The following is a 16,825-nucleotide window of genomic DNA, read 5'->3' on the forward strand; positions in this document are numbered from 1 at the left end:
TCCTCGTGTGTGTGTGTGTGTGTGTAGCTGTATCTTTACGTAAACGGGCCATGAAGACAAAATACGACTTTGTCTAATTTGAAAGGACTAGCCTTTGATAGCTGACTCAGCTTCATGAGAGCCAATAAGGACATTTCCTAACTGAAAAAATGCAAGAAATATGGCAGAATGTTCAAAGTTCATGCCACAGTGACATGTTGTGGGCAGGAATGGCATCATGTGGTCCACCATTAAAAACGTGGTTATCAATGTGTTAAAGGGACCCTGCAGCACTTATCATCGACTACTCTCCTCCCACAAGAATTATGAAAATCCGTTCACTATCACCGAAACTATGCACGATTAGAAATCGTGCATAATTGTTCTCTCTCAACTTGACCGCGGACAACACAATGAAAGCTGCGTGCTCTCTCCCAGAGAGGGGGGCGGTTCGCGGCGTTCTCTTTGGCGGCCTTCGATATATCACTGGCCGGGGGGAGCTTTTCCTTTCCTCCGCAACGTGGAGGGGTCTACTTCCAGTCTGGTGCCACATAAAAGCAGGCATGGTTGCCTGAAACGCCAAGTTCAGGCATAGAAGAGGTTGGTACACAGCACTGATGATGGCGGATCGTCATAGGAAATGCAAGAAATAAGCTGCAAAGTTGACCAGCGACAGCCAATACAACAGCCATGGCCGCAATGACGTCACTTAGACCATGCCAGGGGTGCATAATGACGAACATTGAAGAGAGCGTGGTTGGTTTTTCCGCGTCTTCCACAGCGATTTGTTCGCTCACCGCTTCACGTGCACGTGTAATATTTGGCTCAGGAATTCCTGGCAGTGTAATCTAAACGTTGCGCAGATTTACTTCCACTGCTCAAAGAGTGTTGCAGAGTCCCTTTAACTGCACGTTAGCATTAAAGTGATATGGTCAAATAGAACTAGAGGGGCCCCATGTACAATTGCCCATGTTTCTTGGCAGCGGCCTTGGTCAGCAGCCACCAATCCTACAAACAAAGTTCTGTAAACTTTTAGAGGAATCACCAGAAAGTGGTTGGGGAGTTGCCACTGCTTCGTATCTCCATTATTTGTGTGACGTTTGCGATAAAATTAGTGTCATAGTTATCATGACAAAGCAATCTTTTTAATGAGCCAAGCTCGTATTTTGTCTGCATGGCTCCTTTAAAATCATAAGCAATCTGCCTAAAATTCTTTCCTCCCATGTTTCGCTTTCTGGTTGGCGAGTTTTCCACTCCCAATATCCTGCACAAGGTGATGTCCATTGATTGCGTATAGTGCTTCCGACTGTCCTCTACACGCGTGTAAATTGTCGACGCTTCGCTTCTAAGCTAGACTCTGTACAGTTTTGTTAAGTTCCTGTTGAAACGCACACCTAAGACACAAAGCTTGTCGTTGTTAATAGTAACTCCAAGTTACGGTGTCTTTTTCTAATGGCCATCAACATTTCCGCACTTATTTAAGTGGTTTAGAGTCGCTGCTGTTGTCGTAAGCGCAGTGATCTGGCAGCTCTCTAGTGTTGTACAGTGCTGTTCACAGCTGTTTCCTTGTTGCTCCTGTGTGTTCCTAGTGTAATAAAGCGCACAAAGAAATTTGGCCAGCAGTGACAAAGATTGTGGGAACCATGCTGTGGATACCCATGCGGTACCTACTTGGAGAAAGTGGCCGCCAATGGGACCTGGGATGTGTTCCCACCGCATCAGGTCACTCATGCCAAGCTTCTGCAATGAGTCACGCCAAGAATTGCCATCGTGAATGAGAGTGCAGCCCCTTGAGTCGCGTGCACTGTGCACAATAACTGCATGGATCTTCTTTTTGGGCATTGTAACTCCTACGAAATCCTATTAAAATAACAAATTCAAATAAACGTGGCTGCAGTGTAAGTACTCTTCTGTTGCCATTCATGCTTTGTGGAAACCAACCAAGAGGTAAGACAAATTGAAACAATGAGGGAGTACACCTTGATTTTTCGTAAGCTAAAACACTAAAAGGTAAACTCTGGAGACATTTTGTTCTCCAAATGTGCATTACCGGGTGGGCATAGGGAAAAAGCAGTTTAAAACACTTCTGGCGATAAAAATTTTTCTCTGAACTAACGCTGTCCTATGTTTTAAGGGGGGAGGTGGGTCTTTAGACAATTTTTTTTATTATTAGTGCCAGCTAGATGAAAATTGGCAGTCTTAAGCAGTTTTTTACACTGATTTCAAATATGTAATTAGTTTTAACATAGCTTTATTTGTTCAAGAAATACAACACTTTGAAATTTATTTTTTGAGGCATTTCTTACGGGGGTTTAGAGCAATTTCGCTTTAGCAAACTCAATGATGATTTATACGGACTTAATGCCAAAGGTCTACTCTGGGGGGCTATGCTATTTTTATTCATTTCGAAGACTTTTGCAAAGCATGAAAGAGGTGAACATTTGATATCAACAATTCGTATAAAATTGCCTCATTTTTATTAATTTTTGCAAATAGGGAAACAATGACAGAGCAATAAAAATAGCATCACCCCCTAGATCAATTCAGTACGAATACAATGGTACCAGTCTTGTCATCCTAGCCTAAGAGCAACATTACAAAAAACCCCGTGTAAGGCAGAGCTTGGTCTTGCAAAAAAAGAAACTGAGAAAAATGCATTTGAAGTTTTAGATCACGGTAACTTTTGCTACAGCATAGCTACAACAATGTAAATAGCATCATTTTGTAGCTCTATTCTTCACGAAGAAAAGCATACCAACTATGTGACTGTAACACAAAAATACCTCTGGAAAGATTGACATAAATTCGCACGAATACCGTACAAATTGCGAAGGAAAATTAAATTTTCTACTGTTACACTTCAGAAACTGTATATCCTCATTCACCTTTTCTTTCAGTGTCTTTACAGAATACAGAAAGGCACAAATACCATGTGCTGCTGTTATTTTTGTGCTACCAATGAGACTAAAGCACAGCAGCCACCCAGAACTAGAGATTGTCCTGCTATGCATCTCAAACCTACAGCAAGGCTGTAGGTGAAATGCACTTTGGTGACCAATGCTTCAGTGATACAAATAGCATCAGCTGCTAGTATAATTCAATACAAATTAAATTATACCAGTCTTGTTATCCTGGCTAAAGAGTAAGATAAGGAAACACCACGCAAGGAAGAGCGTGACCTCACAAAATAAACTGTAGAGCTGCAGGTGGACTTCGATTTGGCGATGGATACCAGAGTGATACAAACAGCATCATACAAACAGCATCACCTGCTAGATCTATTTATTGCAAATTAAATGATACCAGTCTTATCATCCTAGGTCAAAAGCCTGATAGTGAAACACTCAGTAAGGCAGAGCATGACGTTGCAAACTAAGAAAGGAAAATCTAGTTTCTAACTCTTGCTACAGCATGGCCCAATATAAAAATCGCCATGTCACTCTGTTCCTAAAGAAAAAAAAACAAAGTATGCGACCGTACCCCAAAAATAACCAGGAAGGCTCTATGCAAGCAATGAAAAACTTTTGTAAACAGCGCTGGAAAACTGCACTTTTTGCTGAACCTTCACGTACGGTAGTTCCTTCTTTGCACTTCCTTCAACGTCGATGCAAACTACAGAGAAGCACAAACATATTGTGCTGCGGACTTTTTTTTTCCCACAAATATAACCAAAGCACAACAGCTAACTAAATCTGGACGTTTCCACGCGGCGCTTCTCGGACGAGGTTTGTACGTGACAGGCGATCTCGGCACCGCCGTCTACGGCGTCTTCTATCGTGTTTTCGTACGCTTGCAGCGCGTAGTTCCTTGAGGTAAAGGTCTCCAGGCATTGCGGCACGAGACATAAAGACGTTGTGACAGAATCGCAGTCACTAACGGCAGAGAAAACGCACCCGAATTGAAAATACTGCGGAAGCGAACGCGCGCCTGCAAAAACAAAACAAAAAAAAAATGGCGGCTCAACGGCGCCGGCCAATCAGAGACGCGGAACGGGGGGCTCGACTCGAGCGCGCGTGCTCCTGCCAATCAGCGGCTCCGAAACGACCTTCAGTAAATCGGCGGTAACGCTCGTTCTCCCCATGCGACGCCATTTTGAGATGGCGCAAAATACGCACAAAGAAATCAGCTACAAAGCGAGCCCAAGATGGCCGCCGCCGGCAGTCTGCTTCGAGTGTGGCGCGCGCGCGAAGTTCAAGCTTTTTTAGCCCGGTTTTCGGCGTTTTGCGGCTCCCGCTGCGTTTTCAAAGTCGTTTTTGAGATTATTCCCGATCAAATTCAGCGGTGAAACTTTTAGAGTAGGTGCTTGAAGGTATAAAGACTTCAAAAATGTGTTTTTCCCAAAATGCGTATTTTCGCGATTTTGGACCATTCTAAGACCCGCGTCCCCCCTTAAAGCAAAGTGAGTTGGTTCATACTTCTGGCAATAAAAATTTTTTTCTGAACAAACGCTGTCCTATGTTTTAAAGCAAAGTGAGTTGGTTCATAGCATATTACGTCAGACTTTATAATCCTTGGCTTCATGGGAATAGTCTTTCCATCACAAAGACGATGCCAATACGCCTGCCGTACCTGTCCAATGATGTTATGGCCGGGTGCACTTTTCAGCTGGCATGAACGGTCGGGCAAATCGGTAAAGTCGCACTCCTCCGAAGGGTTCTCCTGGTCGGGGTCACCAATGAGGTCCTCCTCGTTCTCCTTGTCGCACGTGCAGCCCAGGAGCCTGTGGGTGGAGCTGCTGGTTCCTTCTTCGAGGGTGAAGAAGTCCTGCGAAGGTCGTTTTGCCATGTGGCTCCTGGAGAAGGCACTCGTTGACAACAGGGTTCACATGAAACATTTACAGTAAGATTCTGTGACGGAAGCATTGGATTCGCCAATATAGCTCATTAACGCCATGACTTTTGCCTCTGCAGCCTCAGTGTCTGCTGCCTTAGTCTAGCTCATTGCAGGGAAGTAATGCTTTTGAAAAGAACTGCCCTGTCCGAGGTCAGCCAGTATCCACTCTCCCTTGATTCAACACAAACTTGACCTCCACAGTAGGATGCTAAGCTAAAAAAATCAGAAGTCGTAATGTGAAGAAAACAAAAGCAGCAAAAGTGTGCAATCACTAAATGATGACGGGGCCAAATTTTGTGTGTGCTAATGTGGCTAAATACATTTGAAGCAACAAAAAACACTTTAGTGTCACAACGTGGAGTTCATTGTGGTCAACTGAACCAGCATTAAAATTGACAAAGCCAACTCAAAGCCTGTAAACAAAACGAGTTTCAGGGGATCTTTAAGGGCCTCTTTTTTCTTGTATATATATGTTAAAGGAGAACATTAAGACGTCAAAGTCCTCAAGAGCCTGTGGGCACGATCTGAACCACAACTCCGCTGTCAGCAAAAATGCCATTTGCAGACAGAGTTATGAATGCACACACAGAAATATAGTGTTTGTAATGGCATGTATAAGCTCATATTTCCTTCCGATCAAGAGTGGCACAAAAGTCAAATAATCTTGAATATTCAGCTTATAATGCTCGGTCACTTTGACAGAGCCAAACCCAGGTGCAACCCAGCCATGACAGTCGTAGCCTCTAGACGCACATACCTTGAGGTCCTCGAGCGAGAACTTGGCCCTCCTGGCATCTTTCTTGGTCTCCAGAACAGCCCCGCTAAGGTCTTGTTTTGTCACCTGCCGCTGGAATATCTTCTCCTCAATGGTTCCCTGCCACGGGGTGAAGTTGGAGAACAAGAGCTGCTGAGCAATGCAGGTTCCCTAAGCACTACAACAAGGAGTGCATGTTTAATACTTTCAATAACAAAATCGTGAAGTAGTTGCTCATTAGAGGAGAGGCTGACAGTAACTGAAACCCACTTGACTAAATCTGGATTTTAGTCGACTGCAAAATGAGTGCCTCTCCCACCTTGCGCCATCCCTCTTCGTTCTTTTCATTCGTATTTCCCCGTCTCATCCCTGCACCAAGCTCTCTGTCTCGCCCTACTTCTAATCCCATTTCCTGGAAGTCATTCAGCTACCCACGTAGTCTCTTAAACATGTTGGCCTCTTCTGGGGGCTGGTCATACTCCTTTTAAACAGAAAGACAAGCAAGCCAGCAGGAGTGAGTATGTCAGCTACATACAATCACATCAACAGACTAACCGGCCTTCATGGCTGCCGCCTTTTGCCGGTCCCAGAAAACCAGCACTTTGGTGCTTCCAAACCAGCAGTCGCTCCTCTCTTTAGAAAAGCACTGACACAACCCACAGATAGGCCCACGGCTCTGGCTGTGATTCCCACAAATTCCCATGCATTATGGTGAAAACGAGAAGTTGCCGCTCCACCCACCGTGGTGAGGAGGCGGTAGACGGAGACGTGGCGTGCCTGGCCGTCCCTCCAGACGCGGGCCATGGCCTGCAGGTCGTTGGCCGGGTTCCAGTCGACGTCGTACAGCACAATGCGGCTGGCCCCCACCAGGTTGAGCCCCAGGCCGCCCGCCTTGCAGCTCAGCAGGAACACGACTGCGCAAGCAGCACCGCTTTTTTCTTTTTTTTTTAACAGCCGTGCTCCCTTCTTTTACGTGCAAACAAGTACTTCTTCATTGTTGTTTTGGACGCACTTTACGTGTTTTCGCGCTCATGCGAACTTTTCAAGCAACGCAAATTGTGGAGCTAGTGCAAAGTGGTACTTCTCCCAAAATTCCCACGACTGCACAGACAGCGGCGGCAAGTGTGTCACATTGACACTAGCGCCATACTCCTCTATAGGATATGTAAGACACTCCGTGCACTCCAGTACAAAGGCCTCTTTCATAGACCTCAAACCACGCCTGCCCTGTGACGCCCAAGTCCACCCTTTTCCCAAAATTTTCTTTATTGATCCCTCCATCAAGGTAGTAATCTTCCCCTATTTTTAGTCCAGTCTCTCAGTAGCCACTCTGTTACCCTGGTAATCTACTGGTTGTCAGTTCCTCTTAATTCGAGCCATGATGTCTCCCACCCAAGTTTATTCCCTGATCCAAGACACTTGTTTCCTGTTCTTAAGCGTTACTCCTAGAATGCCAGCAGTCCGAGGCACTGCGTTAAGTTTATACCTTATTATCATCATCAAAGAGTGGGATGTGGCCCTATAATCCATTATACGTACAGCAGTCTGCGTGAGGAGAGTTGAAGCGGTCGACAATCTCCAGGCGCTGAGTTGACGAGGTTGACCCATCAAGCCTCAGGAAAGGGTAGCCCTTGTGTTTGCAAAACTCCTGCAGGATGTCTAGTGTCTGAAAAGCACAAGCGGAAAGATTTAGCACTCGATCATGGTGGAGTAAAGGATAAGCTCATGTAGGGAAAAGCGCGAACAATACTTGGACAGGGAAGAAGACAGGACGGAGCGCTGCTAGCAACTGAAAAGGTTAATCGTGAACACACGTAGATTTATACATACAATCAAAGCCACCGTCATCACATAGTGCTCATTGCAATCTACCACGTAGTAAGATCATGGGGAAACAAGTTGCCTAACACAAAAAGTAGGCCATAAGAGAGATTATGGAAGTGTTTTGTATTAAAGGAGTACTGACATGAAAATTTTATGTACCATTTTTATTGCTTTTATTGATGCTTAATTAATGGTTCAGCAAACCCGAAACAGCACTTTAAATACTTCAGCGCGCAATAATTAGTTACATTGAACGGCCTGAAAATCGCGTTTCAATTTCTTGCGCTTTCATCCCGAAAGGCGCATATGACAGAATCCCAGCATGACCTCACCGCTTTGTGCAGACGTCAAAACGCTGCGGAGACCGGTAGGGGCTTTGTTTCGACCGCGCCGCCTCTGGAGCTGAACGGCTGAGCTGCCTGAAGATGATAGGCCTACCATTGCGGCGGAAATTCGATGACCGCTTTCAATAAAAATCCTGATGGTGACTTCTATTGCAATTCCCGGCTATAGTATAGCTTCCTTTCCCATGTGTGGAACTTTATTTTTGCCAACAGTGCCTTTCTGGGCAGAGGTTATGCCTGTAGCTCTGGCTATGTGCACCCGTTTGTGAATGCGCCGGCGCCCAGTTGCCGCTCGCGGGGCCACACGCCTGAAGTGACGTCAGGAGTTTTTGACGAGCGCTGTCTGCGTCACTTCTTTTGGCTACCACGAGACGATATCGCGTTGATGTCCATTTGCTGAGTGCCGCTCCGTGTGCTGTTCCGTCAGCACAATAAATGAAATCCAATTAAAGTATGTTCTTCGTGTTGCAGGCCGCTCGTATTTCAGCCAGGGTATTCTGTTGAGTAAAGGAAGTGAACTGTGCAATAATATTAACGCCGAAAATTGGTGTCAGTACCCCTTTAATTAAGAAAGAAGGAGATACATGCGTAAGTCAACCGTGTGTCATGTTATCAGACACTGAATTGTCTTTGTTGGAAAAAGGCTGATGGAGTGTGCACTGTCGTTTCTTTCTGTGTTTGTACACGTGTGGTGTGATATGCACTGGTTTCTTGTTTCCTCATGATCTTGCTGCGTGGTAGATTGCAATTTACACTATGTGATGATGGTGGCTTTGATTGTATGTGTAAATGTATGAGTGTTCACGGTTAAACTTTTCAGTTGCTTATAGTAGCGCTCCGTCCTGTCTCCTTCCTTGTCTAAGTATTGTTCGCACTTTTCCCCACATCAACCTTTACCAACAGGCCCAACTCGCAGTTCTTAAGCTGTCTCCTCTAATCAAGGCTTTCTGCCTATGTTTTATTAAGTTCATATTGATAAAAAGCCAAACCAACCAATAGCAACAAGCTCACCCCTTCACAAATTTTTCAGTGCTGTACGGTTCAACTGATATCTGTACGCTACAGTACTTTATCAGGTTAGACAACAGAATTTACACTGAGGTTTACGAGTATAATTTATTAACTTTTTCAACAAGTTATAGTCCATATTTCTAAGTAATTTTGATGATTACTAACCAACCTTTCCTGTGGTCAAATAAACTTTTTCCGCCTTGTCCAAAAGTGCAACCCTATTTTCAAGGCAATGCCTGTTGGTTGCACTACGACGTCGCAACAAGGCCACGTAGTAGATGGGGTGTGCTTCTAACACCGACTTCCTCGCACTGTCTGCTCTGCCACTTTGTGACAAGAATCAAGACGGCTGTTGTCAGTGCTGCTGTACACTTGACCCTGTCCAGTGCAATCAGCCTTGCCCCCTTTCCTCACCTTTGTGAAGTGGGAGACCAGGACTATGCGCTCCCGGGGCAGGCCCGAGTGGAGAGAGTGGAGCATGGCGGCCAGCACGGAGAGCTTGCCCGAGCTCAGCTCCAGGCCCAGTGCCAATGCATCAGGGTCCAGGCTCTTGTGGGCTTCCGCTTGCAGCTGGGCCTGCGGGTTCATCGTGGATCCAGTGATTTGATCTCCAGCAAAAATGAGCTCAGCAGAACTGCAGTTCAGAGAGCAAGCAATGAAAAGAATGCTTTGAGACACAGGCTATGAGAAGCGCCCTCCTGTGCTGCATCACAGAGGTAACTTTCAATGCATATATTCGCCCTCACTTCTATTTTGCTGATTTTTCTTAACAGATCGGGTGGTTTTTCATTATGTGCAATGCCTGCCATTTCACAGGCTTGCTCGTACAGATCGGCATATAGGGCAATACTCAGGGGTAGAACAAAGTACATGGATTTGGGAGCAGTCCTGGGAGCAGGCAAAATTGCCTTTCGGAGCAGACTTGGAGCAGCCAGAAAGGCCTCATGGCAGGGGGCTGGAACAGGCTGCTGTGGCAGCCCCTTGCCTAATCTACCTTATTAGGTGCTCTACCATGCACTAGAACCTACCCCGAACCAGTAACGCAGTTCTTGTACTGCATCTGGAGGTTTACAAAATGCGGAGTAATAATACCTTCCGCCTCAGCGAGTGGGCCACATTATCACAGTTCAAAGGGTACACCTCACACAGGGGTGGAACAGGGTCCATAGGTTTGGGAGCAGTCCTGGGGGCAGGCAAAAAGGCCTTTTGGCACAGGTCCGGAGCAACCAGAAATGCCATTTGGAGCAGATGTAGCATTATTTCACAGCAACCCGCCGCGGTGGCTCAGTGGCTAAGGCGTTGCGCTGCTGAGCACGAGGTCGCGGGTTCGATTCCCCGCCGCAGCGGCCGCTTTTCTGATGAAGGCGAAAGGCAAAAACGCCCGTGTGTACGAGATTTCGGCGCACATCAAAGATCCCCAGGTGGTCAAAATTAATCCGTAGCCCTTCACTACGGCGCGCCTCATCGCCTACGTTGCGTCGGCACGTTAAACCCTACAATCAATCAAATCAATTTCACAGCATTATGGTGCCTCCCTAACCTCCCTACACGCCGCTGTACCAGCCTCCTACCATTTACGTTTTATCTACCTACTATAGAAGGTGTTCTGCTGTGCGCCTGAACCTACTTCAAACCAGTAAAGCCTTTTTGCAATCATAGCATGCGTAGTTATCTACCATCGGCCCGATCGAGCGCGGCGCGTTACCAGCGCTGAAAGGTCAAATCTTGCACGCAGAACCGAAAGGGATAAGATAACAGGCCTTGCTTCATGTCAACGGCAGTGTTTAGGCAGACTCACGGCAGCATTCTGTAGAACGAGGTGTTTGCTTGCATTTATTCTATCAAACAGTGGTTTTAGTGCCAGTGAAGTTGAACACAGTTAGAGTGTCGATGAACACACACCGTAGACTACTTAATTAGGGTATGTTAGAAGGCGTGATTAATATTGTCTAGTGCCTAGCAGGCGTGCAGCTACGGAAAGTCACAGCCAACAAAGCATCAAAAATGGGCAACTAAATTGATGTTCACCTTCAATAAGCTATAACCTTTCATGCGAATATTATTGTTTGCAATGAGACACAAAAACATACTAATTCTGGTCATTTTCCATTCATTGTGAAGCAGCAGCCGACACCACTAACAAAACCATGCAAATGCGACATAAAGAAACGAAAAGAGAAGGTGGAGAAAGCGCGAAGTGCCTGCGGCTTTACGGTTAAGCCGAGGCCAAATTACATAGCTGCTCATAGCATTGATGAAACCAAAACCATTACCGCTGTGATGAAACCAAAAACGGAATGTTTAATTAAGTAAAATTTCAGGCATAAGGCATCATGGCGGTCGTATCTCGCTGGTCAATTCAGGCGCTGCGGCGCAGGACGGCTCTGATAAATGAGTTTGGTGCAACCGGGGTGGTTTGGAGGGGATCACATAACAGGCCTCGCTTCGTGTCTGGTAGACAGCAGTGTTAAGAAAACTAAAGGTGGCATTCCTTAAAACAAGGTGTCTGCTTGCATTTTTTTTATCAAACGGCGGTTTCTGTGCGCGCAAAGCAGAACACGGCTTTGTCTTTGCACGTCACAGTTGATGAACATATGCTGTAGACTACATAACGAGAGTGTGTTCAAAGACCTAAATAATGATAGACCATCCTCCACATGGGCAAATCTAACTTCAAAGTTCACTGGTGAAAATGAGCAATTACCTCACAACGAAGGCAAACCGAATTTAACAAGCAAGAACAAAGTGTCCAAGACCCTGTTTGTTCATTTTGACGAGCTACGCTCGTCAAGAATGGTAGACTAGAGTGATTGAAGTTCACCTCTAATAAACTACAACCTTTCATGCGAAAATTATTTTGTTTTGTATCTGTTTGCGATGTGACACAAAAGCATTTCACTCAATTTTGGTCATTTTCCATCGATTGTGGCGCAGCGGCTGGCACCGGAAAACAAAACCGCGCAAATGCAACACAAATAAATCCAATGTGAAGGCGGAGAAAGAGCCTGGTGCCCGCGACCTTACAGCTAAGCAAAAGCCAACTTCAATAGTCACTCATAGCCTTGATGAAGCCGAAAGCATAACTAAAAATGAAAGCCCGATGCTTCAGCCACGTTTTCGGGCACGGGGCATCATGGCGGTCGTATCTCATGGCTCAATTCGGGGTCTGCGGTGCAGGACACCACTGATAAAAGAGTATGGCGTAATAGGGGCAGTTCAGCGCAGGATGGAGCAGGCAAACAAGTTTGGCACTCAATGGCGCAAAAGGCGCAGCTGTTCCACCCCTGAATACAGTAGACTCTCGATAAACGGAACTTCAAGAGACCGAAAAAATAAGTTCCATTTAACAGTTTCGTTTACTGAGAGAGATGTGCAAAACGTCAAATTTAAGTCCGTACACACTCATGGAACTCTAAGCACTGGAACGTTAATGTAGCTGATAGTTTTTCAGAAAGCAAGAAAACTACAAGAGGTTTGAGTGTAACATTCACAAAGTTAATTTGGAAAAAATTTGTCACTGTGCCCTAAAAAATGCATAAAAATGCTTCAAAGAGCCGCTTTCGAAGTCAAGAATGATGTCCTTTCTTTTCTTACATGAGCGCATGGTGTGCTCCTCAGGCCTCGACTCCGCGAGTGCTTACGAGCCACCGAATTTAGAAGACGGCAACGCGTTGATGGAGCACGAATAGCACTAAGATGGCACAAACAAGCCAGCAGGAGCTAAGCCCTCTAACCTCGGCGACTTGAATCGAGACCGAACGACTACAACAAGAACTGTGACGTTGCATTCACCGCGCTGACATGGCTGACTGCCAACGTGACGAGGCTTACCAGGCCAACAAGGCTAAAAAAAGAAAACAAAAACTAAGCAGCCGAAACCGGGAAAAGCTACGCTATTGGCAATGTGTTTGACAAGAAGTTTCATTTTCGGTTCCGTTTACACGGTGAGGCGGTAATTTTAGTTCCGATTTTATTTGAATATAAAACCGACCACCTTACCGGCTACAGTTCCGTTTAAGCGGCAATTCCGTTTAACTCTTTTGTTACCGCGGGAAATTGACCAATTTTGAAGGGTCTAACAAAACATTTTTTTGTGCTATACATATTGGTTAGGCACACATTGCAGTGACATACAATGCAGATTATTCCACGCGCTTTCCAACGACACCAGTTTTATTAATGTTTTCCTAAATAATGATTCCGAAAAAAATTATCGAATTCGAAATTTTTGTCCGCGCGTCGAAGAAAAAAGAAAAAAGTAAGTTGTGTATAATAAACCACGTGTAGTAGAAAAAATTGAGAATATACATTTTGTAGGTAGACATTTCAAAAACCCGTCCTAGAAAAAAAATTGAGTTGCGAAGTACAATTTGTCAGATATAAAAGAAAATGTTAGCCCACCTGGTGCCCATGCCATGTGGTGAAGCCCAACCTCTATTTCAAGTTTTGCTATTTTGGATAGTTCTCTAGAAGAAATCTGGTGGTTTGACATTATTAAAGGCCCAAATTAGCCTCCACGGGATGTAAAAACACCTTGTCAATGATTATGACCGGCACAATATTGAAGGCAAGCAAGCGATGTGAAAAAATCCGCTTGGAGTTGAGAACCAAACTCTTTGGTGGATGCTTGTTGACGTTCTGATGATCGCTCATTAGTCAGAACTTTCATTTGCGTTTTATTATCATGTTCTGACTCACTATGGTAGCCCTGCTTGCAGGAATAAGGTACGATGCGCTAGAATCATGCCCAGCAAGCTTTCACCAAGCCGCCGTCGGGCTGTGAAGCGAGTTCAGCACTACGAGCCTACTACATTGCAGCGCCACCTAACAATTTCGAAAAGAAACAAATACAAGGCTGTTGCAGACTTTGTCAGAATAAACAGTACTACTAAGAAGCGACACTAGACTTCCGGAAATACCCTCGTATGAAACCGAAACTGGCCGGTGAACAGCTGGCGGTGTTCAAGGCCAATTGGAAGCGTTCTCCTCGTCTGAACTGATACCCGACGACTTGGTGTTATCATTTGACTTTCAGTGGAAGCTCTTATCGCAGAAGCAAGGCGTAGATAAAGTGGAAGCGCGAGCGGCATGCTTGTTTTGAGGAGCAGTAGCGGGCAACGGAGGCGCCATGGCAAATGAGCTTGTAGTTGGGTAATTGCGTAGTAGCGCCAAATATGAATTTCGCAATGCAAAAACGAAACCGAAACTGCTGGAAACTGGTTGAAAATGTCAGGCACACTTGCTAGACATGCGGGGGACCATCAGAAATAAGCTTTGGGAGAAAAAAGCTGCCCTTTGTCCGAACCAAAGATCGTTAGTGAATAGCTGGGGCCATTTTCAAGTAATTATCACCTCTCAACGCTATCGGATTACAAAGCTGACCCCATTATTTGGTATTTGACTTGCCAGGAGCCTTTTGACAAAAAAAATATTATGGTAATGCAGCCTAACCACGACCTGCATCCTTTTTTCTCAAGTGCAGCAGCCACGCCCCCTGCGTCAAAAACACGCGCACCTCAGCTCGCAAAAAACGCCGCCAAAAATCTCAATGTCGCCGGAGTGGGAAAATTTAAACTGATTCTAAAAGGGCAATGCCTAGACTAATCACTGGCTGCATTAGGTGTACGAGAAACGACTACAACATGTCGAAATAGGCAATATAAATCATCGATCACCGGTGATCGATTTGAATAGGCGTGGTAACTAAAGAGTTAAGCGATTTCCGTTTATCGAGATTCTACTGTACTTGAATGTGTGTTTTCTGAAATAAATCTCAGCTGGAAGTTAGCGCTTGTCCATGTCACCGATCTTCGTCCTTCATTCATTTTTCGTGCTGTACGCTTTAGTTCAATAGAGTACCAACTAGCTTAAACTTTCACACCAACCAGCTACTTTTCTGCCCCTTAGTGGAGATCAGTGGCAGCAGCAGTCATACCAAGCTGGTGGACGCGTCTTCGTCCACCCCTGAGGAAGTGAGGAGCAGTGGGTGGTTGCAGAGCTTGCGCAAGGCCAGGATGCAGGCCAGGTGGCAGTTGGCGTCGGTGGACAGGTAGCTGCTCAGGCAGGCGCGCACAATGTTGGTCTGCAGCAGCCGCTCGTACAGCTTCAGCTGGACGGGCTGCGGACGGCAGAACACCACGCACTCCACTGACGAGGAAAGGGGGAAAGAGGCAGAAACAAGTGAGAGACCAAAATGGCAATAGAGGGATGAAAAAAAAAAAAAAAAAACATGTGTAACAGGTACCTAAGGCAATTGGTGACTCGCGTAACAAGCAGCACCACGGCATGTGTGGGCAGGTGACTTCACAGTTGAGAAACGTTGCGCGTTTCATATGCTGATAAACTAAAAAAACTCCGATGTAGGTCAAATCAGAACTTGAAAACAGTCGTACCAGTTCACTTGATGTCCTTGGGTAATGCTATGAAAATACTGCATCAGGTTTCATGCTGAGTAGCTTCCCTATTTTCCATTTCCGATTGCGCTATACTCAAAGCTCGTTGTAACGAAGTTGAAGAGGAGCCTTAATTGTTTCATTATAACCATTATTTCGGTATAACAATTATAACAGTTTACGGCAATGTATGCTCAGTTGGGTGCCCAACTATAAAAATGCAAAGAAGGAAACCGCCTTGCGGCCCACTGTACCGCTATGCGACCACGCATGTGGCAGAAATGGAATAGAGGACATACTATTTTGCTTGCTCAATGCGCACACTGCCTATTTTACTGTCCACTAGACACAGCTGGAAAAAAGTCTGTGATGCTCCTTTGTTTTGGACATCGCAAGTGAAAGACTTCCTTTTCAGCAGTGACCACTGCATGATGCCGTTTTCGCAGTCGCCATGGGCGCTGAAGAAATGACATAGAAGGTCAACCGCATCGAGTGCCTGTGACGACGTTGGCACGTTGAACGTGTGCGCATGTGTGCACCATGTGTGCATGTGTGCATGCGTGAACGTGTGTGCACCAAGGCACCATTCCGAATGAGTGCGGAACTCCGCGAAATACTTGACGAACCATGGTCGGGTTTTTTTTGTGGGGAGGAGTCTAATATAGTTCGTTATAGTCATTGACAGGTAAATTTTACTCCATTAAAACGAGGTTTCAAATGCATGGTTCTTCACGGACATTTCACGGGGAATTTCATTTACACTGTTATATCCATTATTTCATTATATCCCGTTACGTTATAAAGGTTTGGATGTACTAGTTTCAACCAACTTCTAATGAAGCATTTCACTACAATGGGCCACACCAACTTCCTCGCCGTGTTCCAGTTCAATGCAGGCAACATGGAAACAGTGAGCTGCAAGCCACATGGAGGATGAAGAAGAAAGAGGAAGTAGTAGAAGCACTTCACCGGCAGCAATGACGAGCTTACTGCTCTGCGCTGACAGAAAGAGAAATAAGCGGCCATTATAAGCACACTTGCCAGTTGCAAAAAGTGCACCACCACCCCCACCGCAAATTGCCACTATTGAATGAATCCATCTTCTCAGCGCAGTGCACACGAGGCTAAGGACAAGGAACGACAGCATAGTGCTCGTCCTGTCATTCCTTTTCCTTAGTCCTCCCGTGTGCGCTGCACTGCAAAAAAGAACAAATGCCAGACCGCCCGATTTTTGATGCTACTCCAGGGAGTATGATCTAGACGTAGTTTGTTTTGACTGGTTTAAGCAATCACAGCCTCGTTTCTGCATGTGAGCCATCACACAGGAGAAGAGTCAAAACAAGTGCACTTGAAAGAGGTTCAGCTCAGTGGCGGGATATTGTGGTGCCACCTTTGCCCGGGAGGTAGCTCTGGATGACATCCTGGGTGCGGCGTAGGATGAAGGGTGCTGTGACCTCCATCAGCTCCCTGGCACGCGCCTGGCCAAGCTCGCGCTCTTCCTCGGAGGCCTGTGGCAGCTGCGACCGCAGGATGGGTTCCTCGAACACCCGGCGGAAGCTCGACGACGAGCCTGCAACAGAGATTCCTCCTTGCAGCTCACTCCCTTGTTGAAAGCGGGCAGGAATGCAGCCCATGGTACACCAAAGTACCCAGTAAGGTGCATGCAAGGCAGAATGTGCACGATGTCC

At 45.9% G+C, this 16,825-nt stretch overlaps 1 protein-coding gene across 2 annotated transcripts in view; it reads right to left on the minus strand.

Moving 5' to 3' along the window:
* LOC144144804 (DNA repair and recombination protein RAD54B-like) overlaps window positions 1-16,825 on the minus strand; it is a 39,681-nt gene that overhangs the window by 289 nt on the left and 22,567 nt on the right. For both annotated transcript variants that reach the window (XM_077676310.1, XM_077676308.1), the window contains exons 15-22: window positions 16,528-16,707; window positions 14,681-14,892; window positions 9,160-9,321; window positions 7,106-7,232; window positions 6,308-6,480; window positions 5,570-5,686; window positions 4,549-4,743; window positions 1,651-1,719 (exon numbers count right to left, since the gene is read on the minus strand). In XM_077676310.1, coding sequence (XP_077532436.1) covers window positions 1,651-1,719; window positions 4,549-4,743; window positions 5,570-5,686; window positions 6,308-6,480; window positions 7,106-7,232; window positions 9,160-9,321; window positions 14,681-14,892; window positions 16,528-16,707 — 1,235 coding nt within the window. The remainder of the gene's footprint in view (window positions 1-1,650; window positions 1,720-4,548; window positions 4,744-5,569; window positions 5,687-6,307; window positions 6,481-7,105; window positions 7,233-9,159; window positions 9,322-14,680; window positions 14,893-16,527; window positions 16,708-16,825) is intronic.

The sequence above is a fragment of the Haemaphysalis longicornis genome, unplaced genomic scaffold (genome assembly GCF_048455015.1).
Source record: "Haemaphysalis longicornis isolate Haplotype H1 unplaced genomic scaffold, Haemaphysalis longicornis Haplotype H1 scaffold_7, whole genome shotgun sequence".
Classification (NCBI taxonomy): Eukaryota; Metazoa; Arthropoda; class Arachnida; order Ixodida; family Ixodidae; genus Haemaphysalis; species Haemaphysalis longicornis.